Here is a 26848-nt window from a genome sequence, read left to right as displayed (position 1 = left end):
GGGGTTAACAGCACCGGTAAAGGTGCTGGAGCCGTTAACTCCTTACCGTCCCATTACGAGGTCTGCTCGCGGGACCCACGAGCAGCCCAGGATGCTAACAACGAGCCCGTCATTAACGGGCCTGTTGTTGGCATCATCCCCATTGAGTCCTTTGGGGGCTGAAATGGGAATGGGGATGTACTGGGTCCGGGTTCCCTGAATGGGGAAATACCAGACCCCCCAAGGTTGGAATGGCCCGGTACTTCCCCATTCAGGGAACCCTGACCCGGTACCCGGAATGGAGGTAGCCATGCCTCAAAAAGCGGCATGGTTACCTCCTTCCTCGTAATGAGGCCCTCTGTGTCCGAATTGGCCATGTTACCAGTTCAATGTGAGTGAAGCCTGCTGTGCTGCTGCTTGCGCCGTGTATTGTCCACGGGTGCACAATCAGCGTGAGCGACTGCTGCCTGTGCATGTTCTCTGTTCGCCGGGAGCTGACCCTGTTGCTTGTCCTGTTCTCTCTCGGCGTGGGATGCATGCACGGGCGTCGCCGCCTCTGCTGCACCTGTTCCTTGTGTGCAAAGCTTGCACTGCTGTGCTGTACTTGCTCCATGTGCGATGGGAACTCGGGTGGCAGATGCGTGGAATGTACCTGGTGTGTGTGGGAGTGTGTGTGAGGGAAGCTGTCGCTGCTGCCGTCCAGGCTCTAGTAGCTCTGTCTGCGAGGGGAGCTTGCCCTGCTTCTGCACGCGCTGTACTTGTTCTGTGTGTGATGGAAACTTCGACTACCTGTTTTCTGTGTGTGTGTCTGTGTGCGAGGTAAGCGTACACTACGGCTGCCTGTGTTCTGACCGATCTGTCTGTGAGGGGAGCTTGAGCTGCAGCTGTCCGTGGTGGTATTCCAGAGCTGGTGAAAGGGCATCTTGGTGCCCACCTGACTCGGAATAGGACCAGGTCTGAGGCTTTTGTGACCAATATGCCAGCCCTACTCAGCCACGAGTTGTAGAACGGGTCATGCATTGCGTGTGTCTTTGAGCGAAGTTTGCGCTGCTGCTCCCGATAAGCATGATGCGTCTATTCTTTCAGCGAAGGAAGCTTGCACCACTGCTACTTCTATATTGCACATTCTCTGTAAATATATAATTATAGTTTCCCCTGCTATGCTTACAATCCAATTCCTTAAGAAAGGAGTGCGACTCCGGTGTGCGGATTCTCTCGAGGAGTGCGCGTGCAGATGTGCTAGCGTGCCAGGTTGGTTCGCCATGGGTCCTGCAGACTCTGGGCGCGCGCTTCACGCTGCCGCCTGGGAGCCCTCTCTGCGATTAATCCCGGCGTGCAGGATGGGATGACGCGTGCGCGGCGACAGCGAGATGGGACTATTTATAGGCAGCCCCGCGGCACTCACAGCTCTCCAGCTGCATGATGCAGGTCTGCACGTCCATCGGGAAGTTCTTCAGGTCCATGGGGCAGGCCAGCGTCAGCGTGATCCTGGGAGAACAGAAAGGGAGAGCTGTCAGTCACGGGACGAGGCTCAGGCGTCTGCGCGATGATTGACATCAGTCATGGGTGACAACATTTTTATTTTCAACACAGCAGCACACATTCCTCAACCTCAACCGTGAGTATAAGGGTGCAACCGTGGAAAGTGGGGGAGCCCGACTCTTCCACAGGACTAAACACCGCATTTTACAGCACTTTTTTTCAGGAGGAACTGGAAAAAATGGTTTAGGATGTACAAGCCGATCTCAAAATAAAAAAAAAATCAGAAACAGTCACTCAACCTACTGAGCTACATTGCACCTATATGGTTTAGGACTAATCACACAACATTGGGTGTGTATAGGAAAGGTTGGCTGAGCCCAGCAAAGGATTAATAAGAGGATACATCTGTATGGAGCTTTTCCCTTACAATATGAGGCATAAATAATCACAGTGGATTTTCCCAAATATGTTCCTTTAACACATTTTTTTTATAACAAATTGGATACACCCATATTTGGGCGCATTGCATTAGTATCAGTACAGAGAACTTCCATTATTACATGAGGCAATTTCTTTTAGTATATTTATCCATTGCTGGAAATGGAAATTATTTACTGGGGGATCCCACCAGAGACCGGGGAAGAGAGGGAGGTGGGGGCATCGGGGAGTCGGCGAATGCAGTGAATTTTCAATAAAATATTTCCATTTCAGGAGATCAATTAAGTATTAACACCTGGCAAATAACCCAAAAGTGCAATGTTTCTTATGATGCTGCAAGTAGGTATTAAATGTGTGCACCCTTTAAACCTGCATTGAGTGCTTCCATATTTTCTTCAGCATGTACTACTAACAGTGGTCTAGTGGTGAAGCCTCTGGACTTTCATTCTGAGGGCATGCGTTCCAGTTTCGGCAATAACAAAAGCAAGATAAGCCTTGAAGGGTATACATGGATTTCCCGGATCCGAGATCCGGGCAGAAGTATTTTGCCAGATCTTGGATTCGAGAAATAAACACAGGGTTGTAACTCTCACTATCATATGACCAAACAATTTATGGTCTAGGTTAATATATTAATTTTTCCAAACAATGAATGTTCTGCTTCTTGAGAAGTCAGAAAAAAATACAAAAAATCCAAAGAGAACAATTAGGGCAAACTACATGTATATATTTAGTCATACATATTGTTTATTAATGTAAACAAAAAAAGGGAAGTTTAAAATGTTTTCATTATACATTGAATTTAAGTAAAGAGTAATGGTTCTGAAAAGTGCCATGAAAATGTACACATAAGATATTCAGACAAAAACTTAAACAAAGGGAAAACAAAAGAATGACCACCTAAATGGTTAAAGTTTACAAACAGGATAATTCAAGATGTAAATGCAGTAAAGGGTAAAGAAAAAAAGGAAAGAGATACTTTCATATTAAAGCAAACGAAATGCACAATTAAAATCAATGTTTGAAATGCTGAATCAAACTTTCTTGTGGACAAAGGTACCTATCCTTTGTATGTACTCATGATCAGCATTTGATCATGTTTTGAATAAAGCTGCCCAAATCCCGAATCTTGGATTCGAGAACATCCAGCCCATTGACCAGTTCTGTATTTATTTGAAGATTTGCAATGTTCTAAATGTGTACTGAGCTATTTCTGAGCACAGATATTTGGATAGGGGCGGGAAGGGCATGGATGGTGAAGCTTGGGGGAGGAAAGGTAAGAAGCAAGCAGGTGGGTATCATTCACGACCGGCATGTTAGTTGCCTTCCAGGTGCCCAATTAGCTAAACTTTAGATCAAGCCAATAAACTGTGAAGGCCTTCCTGAAGAGAACAGTTTTAGGACCTTCCTGAACCTGAGAAGGGAAATGTTAATTCATCTTTTATTATGCGCTTAATCAGGGCTCAAGTCGAGGGTACACGTGCGTGGACAGAGCTGTGGGAAATAATCCATTCATACTGTCCACGAGACACACACCAAGAGAATGAGATACCGGCAGAGTGCTATTTGGCATTGAAAGGTTGATTCAGAATGCGTTAAAACGGAGAGCAAAATGACAGCAAATGCTTTGTCCATACCTCTGTCTTCTGTCACAAAGTCTTCACATTTATACCCATTGACGAGCAGGATTACATGACACATGGTTACCATTAAAAGGAGCACAGTGAACATAATATGCACAAGACATAGTCTTAGCATGCGGGTGTCCCTAAGACACCTGGTTTGTTGCTTCACAGTTTGGAATGTGCATCGGCAAGCTAGCCCGACAGAATTAGCCCACCAAGTGTATTTGAGCTTTCCCTGCAACATACTGAAAGAACTGCTTGTTCATTTAAGTAAATGCACACATGCTTGCGCTAGATACACAAACGGCTCTTTGAAAATCAGTTCTTTCACCACCTTTTGGAACTAAGGAACCCTGAACTATGCACATAAGTGAGCGGCAAAACAGTAGAGTCAGGAATATCTATGGCAATAATGTCCTTCATGGCATTTTCCTGCATCATGAAAGCATTTGTGGTTGCAACAGAAGTGGCTGACGGTTTGCAGCATATCTAATGTGCCCGTAGGGAAGTGTGCTTTGTTCGCAATACTCTGGAGGCTTTTAATAGCATTCCACACTGAAGGTGAGGTGTCCTACATGAAGGAACATCTTGTTCTGATAATTTGGCAAACCCCACCTTTCGCTGCCCAAATCATATCAAGTACTACTCTGTTTTGTAATGCTACAAGGCGCACAGCTTTTAACTCAACACTGATATTAGCAAGGGCATCTGATTTTTCACTTATAGTGATTTCTAGCAGTCGTGACAGCCTGCGTGTATCTCTGGAGTTAACAGAAGGGCCATACCATGGAACACTTGGTTTAAGGATATCTCCCATTACCTGAGGTCCAGTATCATCCTGTATTGCATGACGCCTTTGTCGTGAGAGAGGAAACCAAGGACTCTCTTTTACCATGATAGCAGTCATCACAAACCCCATGTGGCACCGCCCTGCCCAGTTAGAAAGTAATCAGGAATATGTATTGGTAGCACAAATAAAATATACTGATTCCCCTACATAGAGAGGGCCTTTAAACACCTTGGCCGGTAGGTGTAATGTATAGTTACTGTTCAAGGTAAAGCCCATATCCTTTGTACCATTGCTGGAAATGCACATACTACCTAAGACAGTATTGTTCCTTATATGGAAAGTTGGTGCATGGGAAGGCAGTTGAGAGGCGGGATTGCTGTATAATGACACGTTCATAAGGAATGATCATTCCTGCCATTCTCTATGGAACAGATCCATAGCGGCAGGGTTTCATTAGGCATAGCGACGCTCACACACCCCTCTTTTATTTAGAAGCTTTTCATAAAGATACTGATACAGGATCCCTGGTGAGTTGTGCTTGGCACTACCTTTTTTTTAGCATATATGCTAAAGAAAGGGGGGCTCCCCTACCCAAATCTATATGTAGCAACTAACATGAGGTGGAGAATGGTAAAGGAAGCTGCTGCAATGGGAAGCCTTCGCCAACATAGGCTGGGTAATACAGACAGAGATAACAGTTGCTTTTATTGATGATTTAATGTGTTTTATGTAACAGTGAAACAAAAATATTTTTCTCTATAATCCTTTCCCTGTGATACTGCTGGATCGGAGACAGGGTTGCATTGGAAACACTAATTACTGTACCAAACAAGGATGGCGCTACCTAATATTCCAGTTATTGATATTGATATTTTATTTCTATCGTGCTCATACACAAGTGTTTCAGAGTGCGACAAGGCAAGGGAGGGAAACAGGGCAGAACAAAACAGCGATCTTACTAGGCCCAGTGACATTGAGAACGCACAAGTGCATGGGAGAGGGGGAGGGGAAAAGTGCATGGAAGGGGGAGAAGTGGAAAGTGCGAAGCAGAGGATAAACAGATAAATAACAATAAATAAATAATAAAGGCAACAAACAGTGGTAGTGCAGCCAGCAATTTGCAAGTGCTAGGTTTAAGGCAGCAGACAGGGTAGGTCTGATAAGTGCAGGAAGAAAAGGGGGGTATGTATGGGTACATATACAGACCCCAGTGCAAGGGTGTGCCTCTGGAGTGCCCACCTAACACAAAACAATCAATCAATCAATCTTAACAGTACTGCGTATATACAAACCCCTTGGAACAATGCTGTGAGGAATTTGACCATGCGCACGGGGAGTGTGCGCTCGCCTGGGCTTTTTTGAAATTTTGTAATGAAATGGAATCTTGGGAGATCAACCCCTGGAAAATGGGTGGGGATAATCCACACACATTTTCCTATGCTCGCCATGCAACAAACATATAGTCACGTGTACTCTGGAAGGGACACAGCCTACAGGCGCAGTACTCCTGTCAAGTTCAGCTGGAATGTGATAGTCACAGGTACATCAAAGCATCTCAAGAAGGGGGAAGGCAAAACCTTCCACCTGCCATGGCCAGCCTCATTAACTGACAAAGGCTCCATGGATCCGCCCAATACTTTGTCCGCCCTGCTGGTGGCTTTGCATACTGATTAGAGTTAATTGAAGCAGGCCTGCAAGAGGTTTTGTTGCAGAGCTGACAAAGGGGACAGGAAACCCAAAACCTTTTTGATATGCATTTGTGCCAACCTGAAGTCAGCTCCCGCCCCTTAGTACTGTCATGTCTGGGACAACTGTTTACAGTAGGCAACCCCCACAGGGGGACCCCCTTTCAGAGGGTAGAAGTATGCAATTTGATGGAGAGAGAACATCTCTTTTCACCACATTTTCAAGGGAGACCTGTGCTTTGATCAGGAACCACAGAGAGCTCAATTTATCAGAGAGACCCTTTGATCCACAACAGACAGGAAGATGGGTGGGACTTAGTAGTACATGTTTTCACCCCTTTAGCTTTCCTGTTGCAAAGTACTCTGGTTATGACCTCATGCATAAAATAAGATTGTTGGTGGGGACCCAGGATTGGTTCATTAAGGTAGGCTTAGCCTGCACCAATCACTGGGGCCCATTTGACTTTAAAATAGGGCTTAGCCCCTCTCTTAGCAGATTATCTGAAGACTTCACAAGGAGAAGAAAAAATAACTCATTGGGACCCTGGCTGAAGGTACAGTCTGCCTTACATCTTCCACTGGTGAAGGAAGGCCAGGAAATCCAAGAGGGAAGCAGGATCCCTCCCCTAAACATTTCCCTGGGAACAGAGGGAGATACAGAATCCAGAGGACCCTCTAAGCAGCTCCAGAACTGGTACCCAGCCAGCACACAGCGTGCCCTGCTAGGCTCTGCAAGCAAGCTTCCTAGGTGGGAAGTGCCAGAGAGTCTCTCAACCAAACAAAGGACAAGGCCCTTGCCTGCAACACCCTCTTCAGCTTTGGGTCATCCACTTTAAAGGACTACACAAGCCCAGCAAAGAAGCTAGGAGAGTCCCACGACAAGCAGGAACCAGCATCCATCTTTTAAGGACGTTTTCGAGGCAGTTGAACCCTCGAGCTACACCTGGCTGGACCACTGACTTTTGTCACGCTGCAGTCACTGAAGCCGTCCGAGACGCCTCGACCAGTACTTAAGACCCGTCAACCAGCACTGAGGCAATGATTCCTGACCCTGAGCCGTCGTGTAGGCCAGCCTGCAGCCGTCCGTCCAGCCTCACTCGCGAACTGCCTGCCGCCTGATACCCACAGCTTTCTACCATCATGAACTCTGTCGCAGAAGCTGCTGCAAAGCAAACTGAAACTGACTCTTTGCTGTCGAGCACCAAGAACTGCTACAAGAACAAGACACATTGTGGTTCTGTCCCCCTGGTCCTTTTCCGAAGGTCCCTAGTGAAATTTTACAATCCATTGCTCCCTTTGTGCTGAAACCAGGTATCCTTGAACTATTGCGATTAATTACTTTATTGACTACCCTCCTATCAGTATTCAAAGTGCATTCCCTTTCCTTCTCGAAACTGTCTTTCCTCTGCATTCCTTTACAGGGTGGGTTGTATTTTGTAGTGTGCTAGAACTGTCTGTTGAATAATAATAAAGTAAATATTTTTATACAACCTTGACTGGAGAGTCCCTTTTATCATTGGGTAATAATATATTTTCACTGTGCTGCAACTAACCAAGGATGCAGGACCTTGCAGAGATAAGCCTGCCGTTCCGTCAACGTTACCAAAATTGCACAAGGAGGTTTATAATTGACTTGTGTTTCCAATCTGTGCAGATCCCTTCTGGTGTACTAGAGGTGTGGGGCTGATTGATTTGTCACAAATACCATTTTCATTTTCTTTCTCTGACAGAAGCATAAAGCTGCACAGACCCTCTATGGGGTGAAATATCCACACACCCAGGGTTTGGCATAGCTTGTGTATGGAGCAAAACAAAACAGCAAAGTGAAATTCCAACAAGACAGGTTTCATGGAGCTTAATTGTTCCTTGGAGTATCTCTTTGTGCTACTGCACCCCTAAGTTCCATTAAAGTTGGCAGTCTTGACCGCCTGGCAGTTGTCCCTCACAGAAAGGGATTCCTTATAGTTTCCTTGGTCATAGATTATAACTTGGTCCCTCAGCTGTTCCAGCAATGTCTTTGGTGTTAGCGCAACAATGCAAGTATTACATTTCTCAGCAGAAGGGGTGCTTTCAGCACCGGACATGGCAGGCAATGGTGTGGGTAACAGAGAAGATGGTGTTCACTTTATCTGTGAAGCATGGACCCAATAGATGCAGCCATGACATTTCACAGCCATCTGAGTGGCAAGCAATACCTGCAATGGCCCTTTCCACCTGGGCTGCAGTACTGATATTCACTGAAGGTTCTTTGGAAATACCCAATCAACTACCTGGATGCCTTATCCTGGCCCCTCCAATGGTGTTGGTAGACAATCAGCCACCTGTTTGTGCAGAATGGACAGGTTTCTAGTTAACTCCTTACAGTAGTCGATTTACAGTGGAAAGGGCACATTTTTAAGTATCTTTGGATCTGGCACGCCCTATACATTTTCTGGCCAGCCCATGACTACTTCTTAAGGAGACAATCCAACACCTGCGTGCATAACAGTTCTCATGGAGAATAATGCTAGTGGGAGTGTGTGTACCCATCCTAGGGCTTTGCTAGCACATATCGTGGACAGCTTATTCTTTAAAGTGGTGTTCATTCTCTTCACCAATCCTGTTGCTCGGGGATGATACATTGCATGGAATTTGTGCCGTGTGCCCAATGCTTTACACACTAATTCCATTGTGGTATTTACAAAACCCACACCATTGTTGCTCCAGACAGTGTGTGGCAGTCCAAATTGAGGTAAATACTCATTTACAAGCATTTTAGCAGTACTTGATGCAGTTTGGTCTTTTAAGGGGAATGCTTCTACCCATTTGCTAAACATGCATACTATCACTAACACATACCTTTTCCCTTGACAGGGAGGCAATTCAATAAAATATATTTGTAACGCTTCAAAGGGAAATTCAGGTGGGTAGAAATTTCCTTTTGGGCTCCCTCACTCTTCCCAATGTTATAGGACGCACATACTAAACAGTTTTTACAAAAAGAAACCGTGCTAGTCATAGTTTAGTGTTACTCCACACTGCAGTGAGCAACTTGTACATTCCCTCTGCACCTACCTGAGATGTGCCATGTGCATAGGACAACATTAAAGGCAAATACACATGTGTTAATTTCCCTTTTCCCTCATCTTGAGTGTCTAGCCAACAACCATCTATATATTTCCCAGTCTGTTTACATTCCTCTAATTCTTGGGCAGTAGCCTCAGACTGAATGAGTTTTACCATCTCTATAGTGTTGTCAAATGTCACAGTGTCTTCTTCTCGCGCGTGGCAGACATACATAAGCAATACAAAAGACTGGGCAATTGCTTTGGCAGTCTGATCAGCAAAAGCATTGCCTTTTGTTGTATCATCCACAAATGTGTTGTGTGCATTGCATTTAATGATGTCCAATTTATTTGGTAATGTCAGGGCATTCAGTAATTTCAAGATCAAAAAAACATGTTGTATATTTGTGCCGTGTGAAGTCAGTAACGCTTTTTCAGCCCATAGGTGACCACAACTGTGTGCTATGGCAAATGCATACTGGCTATCTGTGTAAATGTTTTCCATAAGTCCTGCACTGAGTTTACATGCTCAGGTAAAGGCAATCATTTTGGCTGCCTGGGCTGAATGCTGAGGAATCCTACAGGTTTCAACTATTGTTTTTAAGGTTGTCATGGCATATGCTGCTGTAGAAGTGCCATCTGGTAATTTAAAACAAGACCCATCTACATACAAAGTACCGTCCGGCTGTTCGACAGGGACCAGACCTACCCGTCCCTTCATCTCTTCATCAGTGGTTAGTACACAATCATGTATTTCAACAGAACCATCTTCTGATAGTATAGCAGGGTGGCTGGATTCAGGGTATTACAATTCTGAAGCGTAATGTAAGGTGTCAATAATGTCAATTCATACCTAGCGGGCCTGGCTTTGGTTAAAATTTGGGTCTTGGTTTTATTCAACAATATTTCTATTGCACGACGGACTGAAAGAGTGACAGGCTATCCTTAAAATATGGCATCTGCTTGTTTCATGGATAATGCTGCAGCAGCAACTCCTCGCAAACAGTTTGGTAATGCCTTTGCTACTGGATCCAAAGTGGAGTAAACATATGCACATGGCCTATTTTTACCCCTTTGCAGTTCTGTTAGTAGAGACAATGCAAAGCCTTGGCTTTCATGCACCAACAGGGTAAAGGGTTTCATATAGTCTGGAGTTCCCAAGGCTGGTGAGTTACAAAGTGCTGATTTTAGTGTGTTGAAGCTTTCCTGGTGAGCAACAGATCACTGCAAAGGAATAGTGGTGTTGCTCAAGGTTAGTACTAGCAATGGTTTAGCCAGGAAGGAAACATTAGGGATCCATTGCCTACAGAATGATGTCATCCCTAGAACCTCTCTGACTTCTTGCTGCATGGTTGGGACAGATATTTTCATAATAGCTTCCAAGTGCTGCAGATGCAGGCATCCCTCCCCCTTTGACAATAAATGTCCAAAATAACTGACCTATGTCTTACAAAACTGCAACTTACCGGGAGATACTTTATGCCCAAGGGGTGCTAGGAACGGCAATAGATCCACAGTGCAATCTGCACATTGCTCTTGTGTGTCAGCTGCTATTAAAAGATCATACTGTATGAGTGGTTGGAGTGAACATATCCAATTGTGTCTTTAAAGCTTGGCTATATATTCTCAGTCTTTAAGTGTATGCCTGTGGTGTTCTACAGAAAGTATACGATTGCCCTTCAACATTAAAAGCAAAAGGTACTGACTGTTCTTGTGGCTTGGAATGCTAAAGAAGGCATTTTTAAGATCAATGACAGTAAAATATTCCACCGAGGGCAGAATCATAGTAAAAAGGGAGATCATTTTGGGACCCACAGGGAACTGTGGAACTATGATCTTGTTAATGGCACGGAGAACGATTATAAGTCTCCACTAAGTAGGAGAATCTGGCTTTCCTTCACTTCCCTTCTGTATGGGCAAAATAGAACTCCTACAGGGACTACCCACTATTTCCTTCATCTCCCCTTTGTCAATAGGTCCTGTATTACTGGTTTGATCCTTCTAACGCTTACTTTGTTATCTTGTATTGGGGTACTCTGGGTAACAATGCGCCTGGTCTTACTATGATTTTAATGGGCTCCACTACCATGAAGCCTACATCATTAGAGCCTGTAGTTAATATAGTGGCAACAACAAAGCACTTAGAGAAGGACTCCGCACAACACGTCAAATATACTCCATCAGGCAAGCAATAAATGTGAGCATGCAAGCGCTTAAGTAGATCCATGCAAAACAAGTTCGAAGCACATTTGTCTGTGACCACCAGCAGAGCCTTACAAGAGATAGGATCAATGCTGACTAACACTGGTTCGGATATTGGACTTTGAATAGGTTAATTTGCGAAACCCACTGATGTATTAATATTCCCAGAAATGGGAATGGAAGACACTGTTTTGTGGGATATCGATGTGTTGGAGGCATGGGGTCTAGCAGGAATTTAGCTCACATGCCGTGTACCACCATTTCAACAAATGGTCACTTTGGATATACAGGGATACACACCCATCCTTTTCCCTCTCCCGGGCAGCCCTATTCCACATAGTCACCCACTGTATAGTTGGCCACATAATATTCCCAAACCAAATACTGCTGACTTTGTCGTGGGTCAAAGTAATTGAACTGGTCGCTATTCCCTTGAGGAGCCCCACTATTCATTTGATTGTCACTATCAGCCTTTATAAATGCTCCCCGTGACATGCTGTGACTCCATGATCGGCCACGATCTCTTCTCCTTAGTGGACATTCTCGGATCCAATTATCCTCAGCCTTACAATAGTGACAACCCGTGTCCACTAGTGTTTCACCAACTGGTGGTGCACTTTCTCCTCTTCCTCTGTACATGTCTCTACCTCTCTGCATGCACATGTTTCCCCTACCTCTTTCGGGAAAAGCCTGCTGCATTATTGTTCTGATCTTTAACTTTACCATTTTCTTTTCCTTTTCCCCCTTGTTTTTAACATGTTGATTTGCATAATACCCAGCCATGGACAATATTTGAGCAGCACTTTGGGTTGGCCACGTGGACTCACATGTCTGAATGTCATTTTTTAAGTGAGGTAACAACCCTTCAACAAAATGGGGACAGAATGCCTTTTCACACTCCGGGGTAGACATATCCAGCCCACTAAATGAGGTAAAAGTGTCTTCCTTTCGTGCAAAATATTTTTCAATGTACTCTCCTTCTTCCTGTCTGCAAGTAGTCAGTTTATCTCAATTAATTTGCTTGCGGGAAACCACTTGCTGGATACACGTTATCAGAAGTGATGGAAGAGCTATGATTTCTTTAGCCAATTCCCCAGTCTTCCCCCTTTCACTCGCTGCCAAGGTCAGCTCATCCCACTTTATGAGAGAATTTAAACTGTCTTGCATTCAGCATTGGCGCCATGTGGCTGTCGGCAGTATACATGAGAACAGTTGATCTATATCACCAAGCATTAGAAGTCCTGTCTTTAAGATGCGGTCATTCTGGGTATATCACTGCTCAGGAGTTTGCCTGATATCTGAATAAACTTTAGTAAAAGACAGTAACTGCATTCTGTTCCAGGGTGCGTGGCCCTGAGGTGTGGGGTTATCAGTATCAAACCCAGGGACTTCTCTCATAGCAAATGTTTGAGTTACCATGGACATTGTTGGGGCATTTATGATCCAAAATAGGAATTTGGACACAACTTTTGGACAGGAGTCTGAATGAAGCTTACACTCCTGGAGTGCTTGCTCTGTGTCCTTGTAATCGCTCGGGTTGGGGTACACTTCTTCATCTCCATTCACCTTTGTATGTAACAGCCACATTTTCCTACTTAGTTCTAGCACTATTGCGGATATAAGCGTATCTCGTTACTGGGGCACGTATACTTTGCTTGTCCTGCTCCTTCTACCCTGTTTTTGAATAATGCGAACACTATCGTTTCTGTGGTTTCTGTGTCATGGGTTGTAATCCTATGGGCACTAGGTGGCAGGGAGAGCGGCTCATTATCAGATTCCCGATAGGAGGGTGGGGGGGCTTTTTAACCATTAAACACTCTAACAATGGGTCATACACACCCTTAATTCCCATTATATCTTCACGGTCTCCCTCTTCGCAATCCATTTTCATCTCTTTATGATCCTATGCGCAAGCTTTGTCTTTTTTGAATTGCAGTTTACGTTTTTTTAATCAGTGCATCTCTCATAGATTTTTGTCTAGCATAATCTCATTGTTTATATGTTTCCCATTGCAAAGGTCTAATTGCCTTATCGCCTTTAGCGACTAATGCTTCTCTTAGGTACACTATTTTCTTCAGGTCAAAAGATCCATGCACAGGAAACTGTAACACAGAGTTGGTGGCAGTTTATTTATGCCATTCTCGTAAGAACAACACCACCCCCAACTCCTTTTTAATCATCAATTCCCACCCCGGCATACTTTCCGGGGGAGTTGGAACATGCTGCTCCAGAGCGCTGGAATGAGCCTTACAACATTTCATCCCACAACAGATCATTTAGTGCATGAACTACCCATGGATTCAACTCATGAACACAAGGTGTATTTCTCTATGGCTCATTTAACACAATGCTCCCACAGAAAATACAACACTACATGCTAATTTCATGCTTCATCCATCCCATGGTTTCAACTTGTGTACACAAGGTGCATTTCTCTGTGCCCCATTTAACACATTGCCCCCGTAGAAAATACAACATTACATGCTCATTTCATGATTCATCCATAATAAATCATAGCGTGCTTATCATCACATCATACACTTACTGCACCCAGAATGGTCTCACCCAATTCCATTGTCTGTGCTGGCTTTCCTCTGTCCAACAACTAGGGATCATGGAGGATCAGTGTGTTGAGGAAATCAGCTGGTGTGTGAAATCTGTGGCTGCAGTAAACCTCTGTCCACCTCATGCAGTGCGCCCCCCATCCTTCGCTGTTCACTGCTTGTTGCCTGACTGTGGCACACTGTCCAACTGTCCAACTGGATCCTATCCGAGAAGAAGTCCCATCTGAGGTGCCATTTTGTGGGAAATAATCCCTTCATAATGCCCGCTCGTGGACACACACCAGGAGAATGAGATACTGGCACAGAGCTATTTGGCAGTCAAAGGTTTATTCATTCAGAATGCATTTAAAGGGAGAGCAACAGAACAGCAAATGCTGCATCCATACCGCTGCCTTCTGTCACAAAGTCTTCACATTTATACACATTGACGAGCAGGATTACATGACGCATGGTTACCATAAAAAGGAGCACAATGAACATAATATGCACAAGACATAGTCTTAGCTCATGGTTATCAGTCAGCCACCTGGTTTGATGCTTCACAATTTGGAATGTGCATCGGCAAGCTAGGCCAACAGAATGAGCCCACCAAGTGTATTCCTGTTTTCCCTGCATGCTGAAAGAACTGCTTGTTCATTTAAGTAATCACACAAATGCTTGAGCTAGATTCACAGAGACTCCATGCGTTTATTTAGAAGTCCTCCCCTTTTTTCCAAGGGCACCTTAATATGCTAATTTGTGGTGACACCACATTCAATTGGGATGTTAATTAGTCCCCCCACTTTTGTTTTAGGACATGACCCCTGCACGTAACACAGGAGCCCAGTTTCTAAGCATGGGACCTGGGATTGGAACCTGTTTTGTTCTGGGTTGTCTTGCTTCCAAGACAAACACATTGCCCCTGATCTATCCTCCCTCCCAGGTATGCTGCACTTTTAGCTTGAGCAAGCATTTGTTCCAGAGTACAGGACCATTGGTGGTGAACATTTGTACCCTGTTTGTTTTCCTGCCGCAGGGGGCAGTGGGGAGGAGTGGTTGCTTGATTTTACTTGTAGCTGCAGAGTAAAGATTCTTTGTGTGGGTGCAGTGACCCATTCTTCTGGTGATTTATTTAGGTCCTGTGTCTCAGAAGTCTTCCTGGGTGATCCATAAGGGTATGTGTTGCTGGACTTTGAGCCAATGCAGTGGTTGCAATACCATGGGGATGTTGTCATAGTGGTTGAAGCTGATAATCAAGTGGGCTGCTGTATTTTGTAGAATTCCGATCTCCTTCTTTGGGCGGCCTCTGTAGATGCTATCAAAGTAGTACATTTTTGAAAGGACCAGGGGATTGACTAATTCAATCTTGACATCGAGATCCAGGAATGGAAAAGCTTCTTTTAACTATGGAGGTGGTGGCAATTTCCCTGATTTGTGGGCTGAACGAGAGGATGGACTCAAACATGATTGCGCGTTTTTTTATGTTTAGCAACAGGGAGTATCAGCGAGTCATGGACAGTCAGACAATTGAATGGTAGCAAGAGTGAGTTAACACGCAGTAGAACCTCTGTCTTGGGCCTGCTGTTGATGCAGAGGCAGCGACTATAAGCGTTCATCAAGTCCTCAAGTTCAAGGTGGTTTGTCATCATTTTATTTGTTTAACTCTATCCACTCCCAGTTGGACCATCAGCTGCAAACCATCAGCATAGTGGTGGAAAGGGAGGCTGAAATCTTTTAAAAGGCATGTTAGGGGTCTTGGTTAAAATCTGATAGTCATGATGGGGATGAGCCTTGTGGAACTCCACAGGTCTACCTTAAATGGGATGAGTGATGCTTGGCTACTTTTAATTTGGGAAAAGTGGTCTGAAATAAAGGAAGATCACAATCTAAATGAAGTTCCCTGGATTCCCGTATTCTGCTAAAGGCAGAATAGGGGGATTGTGCGATACACCATGCTTGCTGCCGAGAGGTCTAATTATAAATGAGCAGGTGGTTGCTTGGGCCTAAGAAGTCCTTCCCTTGTATTTAGAAGCATTGCGTCTGTGCTCCTGAACAGCCAGAAGCCAGATTGCATGTCATAGAATTGTAAATTCAATTCCTATCACTCAAATATTTGCTGAGTGGTCACTTTGCCTTGATTGGTTTCATAAGCAAAAAATCAGTAGTTTGCCAATTCTACTGAAACAGGGAAAAAGAAAAGGTAAGTGGCGTTAGAAGGAATAAAAGGGTGGGAGGGTTAGGGTTAGGATTAGACTACTATGGAGAGGCATGGGAAATTAAAGTTAAGCACAATAGGAAATGATGACAAGGAGGCTGGTCAAGGTCAGTCCCGAGGGTAGGGGTCATTGGGAGTCTATGACTAATTAAAGGTTTATAAATAAGGAGGGAAGTGGTGGGATTGTTATGGTCAGATTAGAGGGCTCTGTGAATAGGGCCTTTGAAATGGGTGTGGAGGTGATTGGAGAGTGACTACAAAGAATATAGTGAAAGCAGGTCTGTGCTAGGTACAGCACGTAGGGGCACATGATCAGGGGGTCACCCAATAATTAGATCCATTCAGAGTTGGAATGCAATTGCTGGTCACAGTTCCTGGTCACAGTTCCTAGAGGTGCTGTCCCACAGACAGCTCTGTCTTGGGTCTTCTTGGCTAATAAGTTCCCATTTGCAGCAGGCATAGCTTCAAACCCATGGAATTGCCAACAAGAAGCTTGCAACATAGCTGGTATTAGGGCAGCCAATGGACCAATTTTACCCAGAGTTGTAGCTCTTTCAGAAATTAGCATATGAAGGTGAAATATGCACAGTTCATTAAATTGGCTTTGCATAACCACCGAAATTGAACAGGATGAATCGCATTTGCCTTTCATAAAATCAACACACACACAAAACCAAGAGCGGATATTTTCTTCTAATAATGTTTTTGAAAACTTTAAAAGTTGTGCATGTTTTAAACTCCAACAATCAATAGAAATGTTTTCCTTGGGACTGGCAGTACCGAAAAGTAACATTTCACCTTTAGTTGTTTGTTATTTGTATATAGTGTAGTGGTGAAGTGTCTGGCCTACATACCTGAAGACTGTGGTTCGATTCCCGAGGTTGGCTTTAATTCATGAATCCAAAGAGGACATTCAATGTTTACAATTTTAGCTGGGGGGGACTGTGTCCACCCTCTGAATAAAGTGGGGGGACTCCATCCCCCCGCATGTACCCTCGACTTGAGCCGTCCCCCTAGTAGCATCTTTACTATGGCCAGCACACCCATGATTGGGGTACCTGGATGATGGTTGTGGACTACAACTCCCAGGATGTTTTTCCACATGAGCGCTACCGCGCTCCTCCTCCAAGAGGGAAGGCATGTTCCCAACTCTGTGCCCTATGATGGGCACTGTCCTGTCCCTGCACTTCACAGGACACGCTCCATGGCACCAATGTTCTCCATAGTGCTGCAACATCTTCTTGCACTTATGGACAATTCAAGGACAAGATTATTCAATCCTCCACAGCAATGGGGACAAACTCTTTCCCGACCCCATCCATGGAGCTCTTTCTTCCCATATCTCTCATGGTGACGCTTCTGCACTTCGTGGCAATGTCTTCAACCGCATGCATATCCATCTTGCTCATGGATTGTGCTCCTTATGGGTTGTTCAGCTTCCAAACATCACTCGTCACCAAAATGATGTACCTTGGGCCAGGTAAGAATGAAGTTGAAGCAGGAGGTAGTGTGACCCAGGTACGTTTGAACAAGGAAAGCTCCTTTATTCTTAGTTGCTGTTACATGTATGAAACGGGAGCACAGGGTATAAACTACCTTCCAAGTTCCTTCTCTAGCTCCAAGTCGACACTCCTGGAACCCCAGAGCACACCCCAGATTCCACCTACATCATCACATTCTAAAAGGCCTTTATATCCATGCACTCAGCACACTTACACACCTTGTCACAACACATAAGTATTAAATACTTTTTTATCCCAAGGATATATTTTGTTCATTTTTACTAGACAAGCTGAAATGGACAGAGCTGTCGCAATAAGCTGTACACTCCGGAATGGAAGATCCAGTGTCCAGGACACAACCAGGAAGTGGCATTGTGTTTTAGTGCTATCTACTGAAGACCATGGGACTTGACCACACCTGGACTTCTGTGGCCTAAAAACAAAGGGGGTGTGGAGGTGAACCTGGCAGGGTAGATGTCAATGTTGGTCTTTCTGGTGAGAAGGAGGGTTCCCAAAAGTCTGGAACATGTAAGACTGCTCAGGTCAAGTGGGGATGAATGTTCTTTGGACTTGCTTGGGTTGTATAGCTTCACTAGGATGACAGCGTCTGGGACCGGCGTGACTGTGACTGGTTCCAGCTGTTGAGACTGACTAATTAAAATCCTTATGAAACTGAGGGCACGATTCTCAATGATGCGCAGTGAGTATGCTAAATAGCATGCTTCAATTGCTCCTATTCCTGACGCCCAGGTACAATGCTTATTCTGAAGTAGGCCTGGGCGTCAGTGCACTATCTGCAATCCGGTCTGTTTTTATAGATAACGGGCGGATTGCTTTATTTATTTATTTATTTATTTATTTATTTATTTATTTAGACATTTGACATTTGTTAAGCGCACCTAACCCAGAGGCATGATGTAATGGTAATTGAAACTGGTGAGAGCTAACACTGATTTAGGCGTGAGATGTAACATGACGGGGTCATGGGCAATGAGTGCTGCATGTTGATAGATGAACGAGTGCTATATAACGTTAGTCTGGGAACATTAAATCGTGATTCAGTATTTCTTAGGAACAAGTGTATTAATGGTGTTAGAGTTTTTCAACAGGAAATCTATCGGATTTTTTTCGGTTGAATGCATATCACTGATGCACACATGAATGGGTTGAGGAGTATTTTTCCAGTTCAGGTAAACGTTGGCAATGCGGTGCCTGTTCACTGCATTGCCAAGTGTCCTATTCACTCCTCCTAGAATGATGTTTACGGATGTTAGAGAGCATTATTGGTCACATTGTATTGAGACTTAGGATATGTACAGGAAGGAAATGCCATGTTCAAGAGGGCACATGCCCTGGCCAAGTGTGTTGCCCTAACAGAAAAGACAAATGTTAGCAATAATGAAAGGTTTGATTTTAATAATGAGTAGTCCTGAGAAACATATATAAAGAGAACATTAAAGGCGGTTAACCCATTCTCAAAAACAACTTCTTAAGGGTTAGTGCACCATCAACAGCTTGTAAAACACTGAATCCCAGTTTCGAGGGGGAACTGGTGGTTCAGAATGACTATACCAAATCCCAAAAAATTGCAGAGAATACAAATGTTATCACAAAATTATTATACACAATCTACTAAAATAACATCCTGGAATTACTAAATTACAGATGTTTGTATGGTTGAAAAAGAACCGAATTAAAAAAACAAGTTGGGTTAGTATGTGAATAGGTTATTTTCAAAATTCAGCAATAACTGTATTGAAAAGATCATCAATTGTCAAAAACTATACGTATTGGTGTTGCATCGTCACAGGTTGGGTAGGAGCAGAGATCAGTTGTTTAAAGTCTATAATATCGGCTAAAATCTCTTTAGTTTGTCAGATGGTCGACATATGTTTTGGCATACTGCGTTCGATAAGGCACTATCTCCAGTGTCTTTCTATGCGGTTGTAGCCGTCTTCAGTACAATAGTGCTGATTTATAATGTTGTATCAAATAACAGCACCCTTTCTTTGATATATAATCATTATTGAAGGCCACTGTAGAGAGAAGAAACATAGAAAAATGTTTTAGCAGAATCTGTCTATGGAATTTAAAACATTTCTTGGTAAAAATGCCATTTGAATACAATGACAATGGTGGGCCCTAACCATAATGTTTTGAGCAACTGAAGTCGGAATAATTATCCTTGAAAAATTCAAGGTATTTTCATTTCGTGAAGTAAATTCAAGGTATTCAATTTTACCTACAATGTTAAGTTTGCGCCAGTCAGTATTATCATGGCACTATGTAACATAACCAGGTTCTTCTTATTGTTGGTAAAAGAAAGCCACTCTAACCTATCTATTACTTGAAAAGATTCATTTGTCTTTGTTTAGACGTCTAAGATAGTGATTGCGGCAAAATACTTTGGTAAAAACGGATGGGACGACTCCCTGCAAAATAACACAAACCACTTTCGTATCTTACTCACGCATGATATATCATGTATTGATTCATTCATAAGTTAATCAAACATTATTTATGTGTTATTTCTAGTGATGTGACATGAGACACACATTGTAACAAGTGTCCATAAAAGGAGTAGTATTGAGGCAGGCGTTGTGGTGAGTGTCCATAAGAGATATCATTTTGAAGTTGTAATGTGGATTTTGATAGACTTTAGAGGTAGTGTTCATGAGAGATGTTCTGTAGACAGTGGTAATGTGAGATGCATCAGTAGTATAGAGTGTCCACATATGTTTACCTGATGTTTAGCAGTACACATGCTAGCAGGATTATGGTGGTGTCCTTTTGTAGCACACCAGGAGGGACAAACCAGTGTTTGTTGTAAAGGTTCAGTGATGTCAACTAGAGTTTTTGTGTAATTTTCGAGCTCTTGGTGAGTTTGTGAGGTTTTAGAGTATACGCTGCAAGGTTTTGATTTTATTGTTGACAAGTTTGGTTTGGCCACAAGAGTGAGACTAGCAATGATATCTGAATATCCTTTTTTTCAATACAAATTTTCATTATTTAAACGCAAGCATATGAGTCCTTCTTCTCCTTTTCTTTTTTCTCTTTACTATATTCTCTTCTACATTTTAAATTTTTAGTTTGCTAAGTGTTTTTGATGTGTTTTAATGTGTTTTTGCATTTGTATGAAAAATGTGTAAAAAGTCAAGAATATTGGCTAAGGCACAATAAATAAATTTAAAAAAAAAACATTACAAAAATGTGTTCCCTTGCTGTGCTTGTGTATTGCTTTTCGCAACGTGCATTTTGTAGATGAAGTTGTGTTTTTTGTGCTCTTTATTTTGTGAATTTCTTTTCTGTCATTTTCCTTGCTTGTGTTTTCTCACAGGAGAAGGCATGGTCATTGGTTTGACACATTGGACATTAGGTCTGAGGTTGTTGCTTTCTAGTGTTTGTGAAGGGTGCCATATGATCATGTTTTGGCCAGTGAGAATGCTCCTAATTGTAGAGCAAGGAAGTCTCGGGGGTGGCATGGTGTGGCCGTCCCCAGCAAAAGGTGTATTTGTTTCCCTATAGTGGTTGCAGAGGTAGATTTGTTCTTTTGCTCACGTTTTGAGAAAGGTGGTGATCAGGAGTGCCAGTCCTGAGACCCTGGAGCGGGAGTGCAGGGTAAAAGGAGATTCTGTTTGTTTTATAGTGTTCTACCCTGACATGTTTAGATTTGGAGTATTGTCAGTCTTTTATTTGTTTCTTTTTTCAAGGATGGAGATGTGTTGTCACTAGGTATGTATGTGAACTGAGTGCACGATAGAAAGGCTTATTGGAATGTGATAATGTAGGTGGAACATGGGGTGTGCTCTGAGGTTCCAGGAGTGTCGGTTGGTGGACATGGAGCTAGAGAAGGAACCTGGAAGGAAGCGTATAGCCTGTGCTCCTGTTTCATACCTGTAACTGAAACTAAGAATAAAGATCCTGGTTCCTGCTTCAAGTTCATTCTTACCTGGCCCAAGGTACATCAAGATGTATGAACTTTAAAATGCTTTTCTCCATTTCATTAATAAAGAGATCGGGGAAACTCCTGATTGTAACGATCTTTCTTTTGTCTATATTTCACTTCTGTGTTTTTGGTCATTAATATAACTTTCATGCCCCACCGCCGGGGCGGACATGGCGTTTAACGGCCGCCAGCCCGAGCTTTGGTAGGCCCGAGCAACCTGAGCCTGCTCCGACGCTGGGCTAAGATCGTTCGATTCAGCCCTGGTTTGGAGCAACCTGACTGGCTGCTGCATTCACTGCGGATGCTATTTCCATGCTTGTGATATCACTGGATTCCATGTGGTGTATGATCGCATGTGTATGTTCAATAACTGGATATCATAACACCTCCAATTGACCATCCCTGATTAGTACCACTTTAGAACATTCGGCCAATCAGGATCCAGGAATTCTAGGCACTAATAGTGGGCAGGTGCCCAGAATTCCCCTTTTCTGTCTGTCTCGCCTACTGTGAATGTAATGCCCACTCCCTGTCTTGCTCTCCTCTTTTTCTTTGTACCGCTTGGGCAACGGTTTTGTACATACCCCCTAACTGCTCCCTGAGCTGCTCCCGCACACTGTCTCTGTGTGGTCCCTGGGTCTGCCTTCAACCCGTTGTCTTTGCCTCCTGCATCCCTTCACCCATTCTGCTTACCGTTGATGGGTGGGTCGTGGGGGTCACTAAGCCTTAGTGCCCGTCTTCTACCACTTTTGACTTCCTGGCTGTCTGCCCTTTCATCTGCGGCATGCACTTGCCTCTCCATCCTTTCCATGGTGCACCAGCATCCTCTCTCTGTGCGTTACGGTGCGCCCAGCCAAGGTCACTCAGGCGTATCTGTCTCATCATGACTTCCCTCACTGGCAGTAGGCTTATCTGTCTCGCCATGACTTTCCTCGTTGGGGGTAGGTTGGTCCATGCAGGCTTATCTGTCTTGCCATGACTTCCCTCATTGGGGGCAATTTTGCCCACGCGGGATTATCTGTTTTGCTATGACTCCCCTCAATGGGGGTAGGTTGGCCAGTGCAGGCTTATCAGTCTCGGCAGGGCTTCCCTCATTGGGGGCAGGTTGGCCCGCGCAAGTTCATCTTTCACGACATGGCTTCCCTCATTGGGGGCAAAGGTTGGCCAACGCAGGCTTACCTGTCTCGGCATGGCTTCCCTCATTGGGGGCTAGTTGGCCCATGCAGGCTTATCATTCTCTGCATGGCTTCCCTCATTGGGGGTAGGTTGGCCCCTGCAAGCTCATCTGTGACGACATGGCTTCCCTCATTGGGGGGCAGGTAGGCCCTCGCAGGCTTGCCTGTCTCGGCATAGCTTCCCTCATTGGGGGCAGGTTGGCCCCCACAAGCACATCTGTCACGACATGGCTTACCTCATTGGGGGGGAGGGAGGCCCATGCAGGCTCTTCTGTCTCGGCATGGCTTCCCTCATTGAGGGCAGGTTGGCCCACCCAGGCTCACCTGTCTCGGCATGGCTTCCCTCATTGGGGGCAGGTTGGACAACCCAGGCTCACCTGTCTTGGCATGGCTTCCCTCAGTGGAGGGCAGGTAGGCCCATGCAGGCTTATCTGTCTCGGCATGGCTTCCCTCATTGGGGGGCAGGTAGGCCCACCCAGGCTCACCTGTCTCGGCATGGCTTCCCTCAGTAGGGGCAGGTTTCAATAACAGTCGTGCACTTCAGGAAAAGCCACATCCTTACCTTTTTTGTTTTCATCTGATCAGCCTTTGTGACATTTTTAAAAACCCAGACTTGTGCTAACAGCTTAATCTCCCAAGGACAGGGGCAATGGCGACTATTAGGAACATACCACTGCATTACCGAATGCTGCTTGGTGCGACAGCGGCATGGGCACACCGACTAGAAAACCCACACACGAGACATATAAACACTTACTGAGATAAAGGGTGTCTTTTGGGGCTTGGAATGAGGGAATTTTGGGAGGGTTGCATTCTGGAGTAGAATGTAGCCTGAGTAAATATAGGTTTAGGACAACAGTGTTACCTACATTATATTACTTTTAAATATTGGTGGCATATTTTCATAGTGTTACATTATAGTCCGCATAAGTCCCCACAATCGGCAGGCTTTGAGGCATATCGTAACCTGCCATGATCCTGCCCAATCTCTTGGTATTAGAAAATGCAAGGCTCAGTTTATAAAGATTCATAACAAATGAAATCCCAAGATCAAAGTGCGTCCACGCATAAAGCATTACTGCAGAGAATTAATCATGTGCAAGTGACTGGATCAATTATCGCTTACATATGATCAATTCTCTGGAGTAGTGCCTAGACTTGGACTCACTTTGATCTCGAGATTTTATTGGTTATTAATCTGTGATAATTGAGCTGCGCATGTTCCAACAATGAAGTCTCCCAATTATGTTCGTTAGAGAGTGCCTGGGCTGTGTAGTGTATTGGGATATCTCTGTGGTTTGTGTGCAATAACATGGTTTTCGAAGTGGAACAGGTTTGCCTAATTGCAGTAAACACTTACAGGGTAATTCATAGAATTTCGCAGAAAAGTGTCGCAAGCGGCTGGCGCAGAGTGTCCGCGTGCGATTGTCTGCGCCAGCCCCGTGCGCGAAAATCGATTTCCGCGCACAGCGCATTCATGGATTTTCGCATCCAAAACCAGCGTGGCGCAGCGTGGCGCAGCGACCCTGCAGCAGCGCCAGTTACGCCACCAAGAACGCCCTTGCGCAAGGAAAAGCCTTCAAAATCGCCAAATAATCGCAAAGGGCTGCGCTAACCCTGGACCAGTTCCCCGGGCTGGCAAACAGCAAACGCCAAGCGGGGAACGTGTATTTCAGAGGTTCGCGGGAAGTTCCACACGCGATTGTCCTGTGTACGTGTGCATCAGGGGTGCGCGGGAAGTTCCACACGCGATTTCATCAGGGTACGTGTATTTCAGGGGTGCGCGGGAAGTTCCACACGCGATTGGCCCAGTGCGAGCAGGGTACGTGTATTCCATGGGTGCGCGGGAAGTTCCACACGCGATTTCATCAGGGTACGTGTATTTCAGGGGTGCGTGGGAAGTTCCACACGCGATTGGCCCCGTGCAAGCAGGGTACGTGTATTCCAGGGGTGCGCGGGAAGTTCCACACGCGATTGGCCCAGTGCGAGCAGGGTACGTGTATTCCATGGGTGCGCGGGAAGTTCCACACGCGATTTCAGCAGGGTACGTGTATTCCAGGGGTGCGCGGGAAGTTCCACACGCGATTTCAGCAGGGTACGTGTATTTCAGGGGTGCGCGGGAAGTTCCACACGCGATTGTCCCAGTGCGAGCAGGGTACGTGTATTCCATGGGTGCGCGGGAAGTTCCACACGCGATTTCATCAGGGTACGTATATTTCAGGGGTGCGCGGGAAGTTCCACACGCGATTGGCCCCGTGCAAGCAGGGTACGTGTATTCCAGGGGTGCGCGGGAAGTTCCACACGCGATTTCAGCAGGGTACGTGTATTTCAGGGGTGCGCGGGAAGTTCCACACGCGATTGGCCCAGTGCGAGCAGGGTACGAGTATTCCATGGGTGCGCGGGAAGTTCCACACGCGATTTCATCAGGGTACGTGTATTTCAGGGGTGCGCGGGAAGTTCCACACGCGATTGGGCCAGTGCGAGCAGGGTACGTATATTTCAGGGGTGCGCGGGAAGTTCCACACGCGATTGGCCCCGTGCAAGCAGGGTACGTGTATTTCAGGGGTGCGCGGGAAGTTCCACACGCGATTGGCCCAGTGCGAGCAGGGTACGTGTATTCCATGGGTGCGCGGGAAGTTCCACACGCTATTTCAGCAGGGTACGTGTATTTCAGGGGTGCGCGGGAAGTTCCACACGCGATTTCAGCAGGGTATGTGTATTTCAGGGGTTCTGGGGAGTACTACACGTGAATTGGCCGTGTGGGTCCTCCCAGGTGTACGCTCCACAACCTCCACGGCCCCTGCAGGCAGCCCACACCACGGGGGACTACCCTGCACCCTTGCTCATGTCCCGCAGGCAGCCCATCCACCATGGGCATGCCCCCCAGCCAACCCACATGTCACCTTGCACTACTGATCAACAATGCATGTCTCCCACCACCCCCACCCCCCAGCAGTGCAGGGGCAGCCTCCACCAGGCCCCCACTCATGTCTCCCACCACCCCCACCCCCCAGCAGTGCAGGGGCAGCCTCCACCAGGCCCCCACTCATGTCTCCCACCACCCCCACCACCCAGCAGTGCAGGGGCACCCTCCACCAGGCCCCCACCCATGTCTCCCACCACCCCCACCCCCCAGCCACCAGGGGCACCCTCCACCAGGCCCACACTCATGTCTCCCACCACCCCCACCCCCCAGCAGTGCAGGGGCACCCTCCACCAGGCCCCCACTCATGTCTCCCACCACCCACACCCCCCAGCAGTGCAGGGGCACCCTTCACCAGGCCCCCACCCATGTCTCCCACCACCCCCACCCCCCAGCCACCAGGGGCACCCTCCACCAGGCCCCCACTCATGTCTCCCACCACCCCCACCCCCCCGCCACCATGGGCAGCCCCCACCAGGCCCCCACTCATGTCTCCCACCCACCCCCACCCCCCATGGGCAGCCCCCACCAGGCCCCCACTCATGTCCCCCTGCACCCCCACCCCCCAGCATCCAGGGGCAGCCTCCACCAGGCCCCCACTCATGTCTCCCACCCCCCCACCCCCCAGCAGTGCAGGGGCACCCTCCACCAGGCCCCCACTCATGTCTCCCACCACCCCCACCCCCCAGCCACCAGGGGCACCCTCCACCAGGCCCCCACCCATGTCCCCTATCACCCCCACCCCCCAGCAGTGCAGGGGCACCCTCCACCAGGCCCCCACTCATGTCTCCCACCACCCCCACCACCCAGCCACCAGGGGCACCCTCCACCGGGCCCCCACTCATGTCTCCCACCACCCCCACCCCCTAGCCCCCAGGGGCACCCTCCACCAGGCCCCCACCCATGTCTCCCACCACCCCCACCCCCCAGCCACCAGGGGCACCCTCCACCAGGCCCCCACTCATGTCTCCCACCCACCCCCACCCCCCAGCCACCATGGGCAGCCCCCACCAGGCCCCCACTCATGTCCCCCTGCATCCCCACCCCCCAGCATCCAGGGGCACCCTCCACCAGGCCCCCACTCATGTTTCCCACCATCCCCACCCCCCAGCAGTGCAGGGGCACCCTCCACCAGGCCCCCACTCATGTCTCCCACCACCCCCACCCCCCAGCCACCAGGGGCACCCTCCACCAGGCCCCCACCCATGTCTCCCACCACCCCCACCCCCCAGCCACCATGGGCAGCCTCCACCAGGTCCTCACAATCCCCAATCATGTGCGTTATGGTCAGCCTCCACA

At 46.4% G+C, this 26848-nt stretch overlaps 1 protein-coding gene across 4 annotated transcripts in view; it reads right to left on the bottom strand.

Annotated features, from left to right (window-relative positions):
• GLRA1 (glycine receptor alpha 1) overlaps window positions 1-26848 on the bottom strand; it is a 730078-nt gene that overhangs the window by 74589 nt on the left and 628641 nt on the right. For all 4 annotated transcript variants that reach the window (XM_069653991.1, XM_069653993.1, XM_069653992.1 and 1 more), the window contains exon 5: window positions 1385-1467. In XM_069653991.1, coding sequence (XP_069510092.1) covers window positions 1385-1467 — 83 coding nt within the window. The remainder of the gene's footprint in view (window positions 1-1384; window positions 1468-26848) is intronic.

The sequence above is a fragment of the Ambystoma mexicanum genome, chromosome 3q, assembly GCF_040938575.1.
Source record: "Ambystoma mexicanum isolate Mex_15411 chromosome 3q, UKY_AmexF1_1, whole genome shotgun sequence".
In the NCBI taxonomy this organism is placed as follows: domain Eukaryota; kingdom Metazoa; phylum Chordata; class Amphibia; order Caudata; family Ambystomatidae; genus Ambystoma; species Ambystoma mexicanum.
Note: the sequence above shows the minus strand (reverse complement) of the source record. Positions and strands in the feature narration are given on the sequence as shown.